Source organism: Dysidea avara, chromosome 8 (assembly GCF_963678975.1).
Source record: "Dysidea avara chromosome 8, odDysAvar1.4, whole genome shotgun sequence".
Lineage (NCBI taxonomy): Eukaryota > Metazoa > Porifera > Demospongiae > Dictyoceratida > Dysideidae > Dysidea > Dysidea avara.
The window spans coordinates 9,056,482-9,066,217 of record NC_089279.1 but is presented as its reverse complement, the minus strand read 5'-3'; the positions used below and the strand labels follow the sequence as shown (position 1 = coordinate 9,066,217).

Below are 9,736 nucleotides of genomic sequence, written 5' to 3'. Positions count from 1 at the left end.
AGTGGTTTGTAATCCGATTCTTCTGTACTACTGCAAGGACTTTCTATGAAGATTATTCCAGCTATACACCGATTTTCAGCTCATTGCTCTAAGCGGTTTGCCTAGTAGGCGTGAAAACTAATACTTTTTTATTCCTAAAAATCGATCGCGTAATTGTGACACAGGTTGGGTTTTGTGTCATATCTCCGTGGTCTTTATCTCGATTCCTTTCAAGCCACCAAAAGGCACTCCTACGATGGTTACTCCATCTACATAGCAATTTTGAACTCATTCCATGAAGCGGTTTACCCTGTAGGCGTGACAACAAATCGATCTTGTCTTACGCGAATAATCGGTAATAACTCCTGAACCATTCATCGGATTTGTACCAAAGTTGATGCTATGATTCGCCGTTGGACTCCCTTTCTGTGTGCCAAATGTCAAGGCGATCGGAATACGCGTTTGTTTGTTATAGCAATTTTTGCAAGTGTGCGAAAAGACGAAGAAGAAGAAGAAAAAAAAAAACGAAGAAAAAAAAAACGAAACTTTGTCCACTCGTATCTCGGAAATGGCTTTAGTGATTTCCTACAAATTTGGAATGTAGACTCCCCTAGCTGGCGGGCAACTCTGCAGCAAATTTGGTTCCAATCGGATGAGATATCACCGAGATACAAGTGTGTGAAAATGACGTTTTCTTTCTTCCTGTCAATATACTCACGGTGTGGCGCGCCGGCTTCTTGGGCCGCACAACACACTATCGTGTGTCTTGATCCATAAGAACTCAAGAGAGTGACCTATTATCCTAAAATATTTAATTTTAGGGTTGTAACATAAGAGAAAATTTAAATAGTATAGCTGAAGAGGAATTTGAAATATATGTATAGTTATCATGACATTTTTGGTGGAACTTTAATTAAATGGTAGACTATGCAACAGCTCTAGATTTAAAATTTCTGTACACATATATACTGTGGTGCAGCTTGCTATTTCTGTCTACCTTTTACTTCTAGCCCCATCACCAATATAGGAGACACAACTAGAAATACAAACTGAAAGCTAGCTATATACCTGTTTAGCTCAGTAAGGCCAAGAGTTAATAATACCTCCCTCTATTATTAACTCTTGGTAAGGCTGTAGTGAGATAACTTTGATCTGTGTAGTAGTATACAAAACAACCTAACCTTGAATTTAAAAATGTCATTAATATTCTCAACTTTGGTTAAACTTACTAAATCGACTTATTTGCCATAATTATTTGGTTATATCAATAATAACCACCATAACATGTATTAGTCATCAAGTGAAACTTTACATACATCTGACCATATATTCACATAAAGTAGCTAAAAGTTACCATATAAAGTGTTTAAAGGTGGTATTGCAACATACCCTGTAGTTGCATGATCACAAATTATAACTTACATATTTTGACCATATATGAGCAAGAAAAGGTACATTCCATTACCATAATAAGCTATACATGCACACTGTCACTGCTAGTATAAAAGAGATCGCATTGCGAGGTGATCACTAGTTCATCAGTATGCAGCTCTACAATGATCAATCTACTACTTTTACTACAATACTTCTACTACTGGCTATTGGGACAGTAACTGTATTAGCTGAATGTCCTAAAGAGAATGCTCCTATTAAAAACTGCTGTTGTCTTGGTTTCAACACTAGTGTCTTCAACAAGAGGAAATCAGGAGTGTACACCATGGTCAATTTCTGTGGAGTGAAATGTTATGATGCAGAAGTGTACTGTGACACGGTCAATGGAGGGGGAGGATGGTTAGTTGTACAGAGGAGACAAGATGGATCTGTTGACTTTAACAGGACCTGGGGAGAATATGAAGATGGATTTGGTGAATTGATTGGAGAATTTTGGTATGGTTTGAGAGCCCTCCATTGTCTCAATGGTCAAGGTGGCTGGGAAATGAGAATGGACATCAAGTTAGCTGATGGTACTAAAGTCTTCCTCCATTATGAATAGTTTAAAGTTGCATCAACTAGAGACAAGTACAAACTAACCGTTGGAGGATTCCAGGGGACCACTACTGATCCAATGGAATATCACAACGGATTGTTTTTTACCACCAAAGATAGTGACAATGATGAAAAGGTTGATGATAATTGTGCCTTAGCTAATAATGCTATATATACTAATGGAGGATGGTGGTTTAAAAATTGCTGGCGTGTTGCTCCCAACATCTATGGACGAAGTAATAGTGTCTACCTTAACAACCAAAAGCATACCTTTACACATGTGGAAATGAAAATCAGACCATTGCAATGCAACATCTAATCCATTACATGTCTCACACTGTACCTGATAGTTTTGTTATATTTTGAACTTACTATTACTAGGGGTGTATTTACTGCTCATTTGATATTCTGCATTGCGTGATTGCTTTTACATCATTACAAAATGAAATGCAATTTATGAAAAATACATAGCAATAGGGTAAGAGTGATACAAATTTTATGCACCTTTGTAACTAAACCTGTAAATTTATTATAAATGTAGTAAATTGTTGGTATTTAGTTATTAAGTTGTGCAGCACATAAGTTTGGCATTTGTGGATATGACAGTATCAAGCTATATATGCATGTATATATAGTCAACTTATAAGTCTGGTAATTGATAGGTCTCCTGTTCAAACTAATTATAAGTTGCAGTTTATCTTTTTCATGAGAAAAAGCTGTACTCAGATATCTTATGTGTCTTTAAATGTATTACAGGGGACCTTGTCAGGGACGGATCTAGGATTTCTAACAGGGGGTTTCCAGTGGCAGGAGAACTGTGATGTAGGGGTATGGGGGCGCAGCCTTCAGATGCTGGCAAGGTGCTATGTTATAATGCTTGAATTTTAATAAAACTTGGTCTGTTGATCCTCACTACTATCATCTCATGCCATCAGTTTCTAAGTGTTTTTTGGCAATGCAGAAATACAATGGTGTCTTGAGTATAGCTCACCAATTTTGCCAGAATCTTAAAAAGGGTACAATACTTAGCTACTGTACTTACACTCTTTAGCTACGCATGGTAAGTATGCACACTCATTTAACCATGTTCAGTTAAAAGATCAATTCCTTCCATATTATATATAACTGAGTTAATCTTGTAGGAAACTTAAAAGCACTTGCTAGAGTGGTAAAATACCATGGGACTTAATTTTTAGTGCTTAAAGCTTCTTTTCATCTGATTTAAAACCTTCTTACAATAAATCCAATAAAATTACTGATGGAAGTCATTTGCTGCCTTTTCAGCTACTCACTGTGTTTACAAAATAAATTTCAGCTGAATATCAATGTGTATGATAGATTTTGTAGATAGGTCTACATATCTATCTACTGCATTCTTACAATATGGTTAGCTTATTTAGCTAACTTTATGTTAGTTATATAGCTCACTAGGCTAGCAACATTTTTGACAATTATCTTGGGACATTTTAATCTGTAAATGCTCTATTAGAATATTTTACTACAAAATGACTGTTCTATTAGCCAGAGAGCATCGGCTTAAGGAGCTAATCAACTCTTTGCTCCTTCATCTTGGCATTTGTCACTATCTTTACTACCATCACCTCTTCTGTTTGTTCTGCATGTAGTCTTGGAAGGTTTACTACTAATAATGCACAAACTATAATAATTATAGGAAGTCAGAAGTTTAAAAACTTGGGATGTGATTATGAAGCTTTGCTGTAAAATAGTAACAGTTAGCTGATGAATATTGGTGAGTATGATTCGTGTGTTTTTCCCTAGGGGATGGTTTAGTTGCAGTTAAGGAAGAATCAATATAATACTAGCTAATAGCTAGTAGCCTAATGGCTGAACAGCTATTCTGAAGTAAGCCAAACCCAAAGGGATTTCCAGAAACCGCCGAATCCCCCTTAAAACCACCCCTGCTTGTAGTATATACATGTGAGAAGCAAACTTAAATTGTCTACATTGCCTTTGACAGATGAGTGATAGTCCATCTGTGATTTTATGGTCAGAATGCCTATGCCATCATTCATAAGACATGGTACAGCCTTCCTGTGATCACGATGTTCTGTTTCTGTTTGAAACTAACTCACAGCAGAGTGACACAGAGAAGAAAAGTTGGATCTGCTGAAGTATACAGCTGAGAGGTTGACCATGAAGATATGGACTGGTGAATTTACTGGATGTACTGTCTTACTGGACAAGATCTCTGAGAAATGGGAATAAAAATCATACTAGCAAATATGTACTGAAGTTTTCATACAAACTAACTGTTGGAGGATTCCAGTGATCGCTATACTGATCCCCAGTATCCGGAATGAAACAATATGCGATGACAATGACTATGGCGCATATGGTATGGTTTCACTCCTAGTGTTTTTATTTGGAGGATGGTGATTGTATGCAGGCATGTTGGCAGAAAATGTTACTCCAACTATCTATACCGTGAATGTGAACAGGGAAATGTCCCATTGTTTTGCATTTATGTGGCTACAGATACAAAACTATGTGTATAGATTAGGAAATTCCAATGCAAGAGTTATTTTTCATATTAAGTGACCTAACAACTACTCTTATAACTATCGAACTAGCCTTAACATGGGGGGGAGGGAATATGCTATTTTTTTATAATTATTCAAACTTATAATTATTTTCACAAACAGTTATGGTGAAGTTAGGGCTGGTGTGGCAAAGTGCCAGTGAAGGAAGGGAGTTCTCAACATAGCATGCCAAATGCAACTATAGAGGGTGAGGAGGATACTCTCCCAGAGAACATTCTGAAAAAATAGGTGTGACAAATAGCAATTTGAGAGAAACGATTAATAATTAGACAATGGTGATCTGAGGGGGACAAATAAAAAGTAGAAAACAGTTGTTATATATATACAAGCCAAGGTTGGGTTTGTGAGTAGTTTTAATAGTTCTTTTTAGAACTATTGTTTTACTAGACTTTTAATTTAATAATGGACTGTAGCAAAGAAAATTAATAGTTGTGACAACTATAATATTATAGATTAGATTATGAGGTAATTTTAAATAGATTTTTAAAAAGAATCATTATCTCAAGATTGGATCTTGAGGCTCGTTATTCAAATATTTGCAGTAGTTAAATGTATATTCATTTTATACAATTATAATTTTTAAGGTGCAGGGTGCAGGCTGCTATTGTTAGTCAATTTTCCCAATCACAACTATATAGCTAAAAATCACAACTATTCCCACAACCAGCCCCCTTGTTTGGTCCCTGGATCCGCCCCTGCTGTTCTCTTCCCACATACTATTAGACATGTGACGTGCATGATGTGAGTGGGTCAGTATCCTGAGGTAAATAAAGGGTGTGGTAGTATTGTTGAGTTAGGTACATTTTGTCAGGGTACAGAACACCTTGGTCCAAAAGAACTTCATGGGTGGTTGAGGTTAAGGAGGAAGTCAGGAAGGCATCTTATTATTGGGATTTAGATCAATATAAGATGATATTTGATATTGTATGATTACATATGCTTAGTATATTATCAGCATATTAATCTAAACAAGAGTAATTAATAATGGAAGTAAGATATATGTACCTTGTTTTGTCATAAATGAAGTACCAGAAGGGTAAGAATTAATTAATCTGACATTAAGGTATGTACCACTTTGTGTGGGCAGTTCAAAGGCCCTGCCAGTGCCATAATTTGAATATGGCACTGCTGCAGACCACAGCGAATGCATTATAAGTTATGTATTGGTTGCGGTTTTGCAGATTGCAATGAATGCACTATAAGTTATAATGTACTGACTGTGGTTTTGTGCAGCATTGCACAAGTGCCGGCAGCCGAGACCGCTACAACACCTCACCTAATGGTGGAAAGACACTTCACAATTCACTCAAATTCTTTTATAGCCTAACATGTAAAAGTTGATTGTGGGTCCATAACGTCACTAAGTGTCGTTACCAGATCAAAGGTCAACCAAGCAGCTAATGACAATTCTATTAAACTGTTTCATATTTTTGGTAGCTTTAGTGCAGCCCCTTTGTTAATTCCTACAGGATGTTTCCTTTGATTTTTCCATATTTTCATTGCTAATGTATGTGGCTTATGACACATGGAATTGCACCTGTTTTACTAGCATTAGAGCTAAATGATACTTCAGCACACCATGCAGCCCCCTAAATCCACCTATGTTAAGATTTGATGCATAAAACTACAAAATCTTAAAGATTGCTTTGAAACTATTTTCCAGGTTGAAAGGCTTATACGTATTAAGAGCATACAAATTCATGAATTGTCAGGACTATGTCCTCAGACTCTCTATATATTGTACCCCATGTAAGATTGAGGTCACATGACATCCAAGGAAGTGTAATGTACATGGGAGCCTATGGGCATAGCCCACTGAACAATTTTAGGCACCAAAAATTTTAAGCTCTATTAATGTAAAGTGTTGTAGTATCTTGGTCAGATTGCATTTATACCAAGCAGTGGACAGCATATCAGTAGAATGCCTTGATCACATGCCAATATACAATGCTGCAGGAGAGGTACACTAGTGGCTTCCTTTACTCCACCCACACAGTGTTTATTACAAATATGGGGTCAATATATATGTTGAGCAAAATGATCCCTCTAAACACCAAAGGTCAAAACTGTAATGGCTTCAAATCTCAAATTTTATGCCATGACTTACGGTGTTCTAACTCTCAGAAAAGTTTCGTTCCATTAACAGGTCCAGTCATGGATTTTTCTCCTTTCCCCACCTTTTCAAACATACTTTATGTAACAACTTTAGGTAGGACCAAGTGCCCTACAGACCTTCAGCACTTGTGCTGTAATGCTTTAATAAATAAATGAAAAAGAACACCCCATGTTTTGTGAGTACAGTATAATTATAATACGCTTTACCATAAAGCCAACAAACTATATACATGATATATGATCTATAACTCAGTTACTACATAAAGGAGTCAAGTAACTAGTTTCAGTGATATTATCAAACAATATACAGTAACAATTTTTTTTGTGACAGCTGCACTATGAAAGTGCAATTACAAAATATTGTTATATATTAACTGTTGTAGTTAACTTATTAGAGAATATCTGAATCTTTTTGTTGCTTTGGTCACAGACGTAAACACCACCTATTAGGGCTACAGGCTATCCCACGAGGAATGAACCCATCTGTATTGCAAGAGTCACCGGATCTAAAGCAGTGTATAAAGATACCATTTTTATTAAAGATTGATATACGATTTTGACCATACTCAGTTACAAAGATAAAGCCGTATAAGTCAATATCCATACCACATGGATTGTTCAGATGACTACATAGTGTATCAACCTTGCTCACATAGTTACCATTAAGAGTAAAGACAAAGATGCTCTCATGACTCCACTCAGCAACCAGTACCTGATTGTCATTGGTGACTGCTACATCATGGGGATTCCTTAATTGATCTGACCCAAAAGTGTGGCTAAACTGACCATCACACTGGAACACGGAGATGCAGTTATCAGCAACGAATACTCTATCATTATATACTGTGATACCTAATGGATTGGATAGTTGACTATCACTTGATCCTTTATTGCCGAGCTCTAGTAAATAGCTACCATTGATGTCAAACTTTTGCACCCTGTTGTTACCAAAATCCACTACATACAAATTGTTATTGGCATCAAATGATATTCCAAAGGGATTGCTAAACTGAGAATTTTCACTTCCTTCAGATCCAAATTTTCTAATTAGTTGGTCTTTATTATCAAATAAGCATACACAGTTGCTACACTGATCTGTTATTGCCCACACCCCATCCTTGCCAAATGCAATACCCCATGGGTGGCCCATTTTTCCATCATCATTCTCTATCTTGCTAGGTTTATCTAGTGTAGTGTGATGAAGTATCTGAACCTTGAGGGGATACATGCTAATGCACTCTCCATTAATAGTTACTGTGATCTCCACCTCTCCAGGCTGGGTGGGTACAAAGGAGGCTGTATAGCTGCCATCTTGGCTGTCTTCAACTTCAGCTGTAATAATATCTCCTGTTCTTGGCTTTGCTTCAGCAATAATTCTGCTACCTCCTTTTTGGCAAGAGTTATGACTGTTATTTTTGGTTATAATGGTGAACTTCACCTCCTCACCAACCTGTCCATAGGCTGGAGCACTCTATGCAGTTGCAACGTTGAATGGGGAGATTTTACCATATGACAGGCTACCAAATAATGGAATAAAAGCCTCACATTGTCTACTAAATTTCATATTTGCCAACTCTACTGGTTCAATATTCAGCTGTCCACAGTTATTTTCTAATTTCCTTACATCTTTAGTTAGCTACTTGTTTTGTCACAAACAATGCTTCATGGTGATCTGCTTCACTCTTTACTACCCCATTCAGTTTTTCATATGTTCAAGTTGTACTCGTAAATGTTTAAGTTGTTGTTGTTGTTGTAGCAAAAATGCTTTCTTCTTTTGTGTTGACACTTCACACAGTATTCTTTTAAACCCTTCTCTTTGTTGCTTAATTCCTTTCTCTAACTGGTCATAGTACTTATCAATTTGTTGCTCAATTTCAGCAGCCTGTGACTTGATTTTCTCAATGGTGGAAGTGATTTCTTCATCAAATGTGGTTAGTTTATTAATCCGCATCAAATGTGGTTAGTTTATTAATCATGTCATCTACTGGTTTGACAATTTCATCAATCTTATCTAGATGTTGTTTTACCATCTTCATCACATGATGTTTGTAACACATTGGACTATTAATTTTGTGTATTGTATTCTATTTAGTGCCATTTGTTGTATAACGCATGCGTAGTAATGATATGACTGGTATATGACCTCGTGTACAGTTTAATACAGTTCATTGAGAGAATTGCCAGTTGGCCGCTTGCTACACTTGGCGTAGACTGCAGGATATATCGTCGATAATAGAATATCCTTGTTAACCCCAGGCGATAATACCTTGTACCATGGTCTGAATCGGTACCCCACAAGGCGAGTCCACGCGATTCAGTATTGTAGCTGTTGTGTTCGTGTTCTTTTACAGCAACCTGCGAGGAGATGTCCCGTACCAGTAAGCCACTGATAATTCCGGAAGCGTACCAAGGAGGAGACGGATGGGATGAGTGTATCACTCGATTCGAGAATGTGGCTATCGTCAACGAGTGGGATGCTGCGGCGAAGTTGAATTGGATTAAAGTGTGCCTTGCTGGGAGGGCGCAGAAAGCATTCCAAGGATTACCTGAGGAATCGAGAGACACGTACGATCACGCGAAGACAGCCCTAACAGAAAGATTTGAGCCGGTGAGTAAGCGTGAATTGTACAATGCAGAACTGCAAGTGCAAACGAGAAAGCCAAATGAAGGATGGGCAGACTTTGCTGAAGACCTCCGACGGCTAACTGAGAAGGCATTTCCAGACCTCGATGGACGGAGCCAAGAACAACTGGCATTGACACATAATCTGAGTAGGCTAAGCAACCCCCAGGTTGCATTTGCAGTAAAACAGCAGAAGCCCAAAAAGCTGGATGAAGCTGTGCATGCTACATTGGAAGTTGAATCGTGCCTGATTAAACCAGTTATGGTGGGCAACATAACCTCAGAACCAGAGGAAACCACTGTTAGTGCTGTCAGCTATAGTTCAGGAAATCAAGCTACTGCTAATATTTCCCATTCTATGGAGCAATCCCTAGTGCAGACAATGGACAAATTAGCCCTACGAATGTCACAGCTAGAGAAGAGTATGACCCACAAGAAGTTCAATGAACCAAAAGCTACCTTCAAACCATCCC

The 9,736-nt window shown here is 37.5% G+C and overlaps 2 protein-coding genes across 2 annotated transcripts; one reads left to right on the top strand and one right to left on the bottom strand.

Annotated features, from left to right (window-relative positions):
* Window positions 1–1,522: 1,522 nt before the first annotated feature.
* On the top strand, window positions 1,523–2,786 carry LOC136264740 (ficolin-3-like). The gene is made up of 3 exons (XM_066059515.1): window positions 1,523–1,932; window positions 1,993–2,201; window positions 2,722–2,786. The coding sequence occupies exons 1-3, from the start codon at window positions 1,523–1,525 to the stop codon at window positions 2,784–2,786; spliced, it is 684 nt and encodes a 227-aa protein (XP_065915587.1).
* A 4,279-nt stretch (window positions 2,787–7,065) lies between these two features.
* Window positions 7,066–8,592, bottom strand: LOC136264739 (E3 ubiquitin-protein ligase TRIM71-like). The gene is made up of 2 exons (XM_066059514.1): window positions 8,365–8,592; window positions 7,066–8,112 (listed from the first exon to the last, which is right to left on the bottom strand). The coding sequence occupies exons 1-2, from the start codon at window positions 8,590–8,592 to the stop codon at window positions 7,066–7,068; spliced, it is 1,275 nt and encodes a 424-aa protein (XP_065915586.1).
* Between the last annotated feature and the right edge of the window lie 1,144 nt (window positions 8,593–9,736).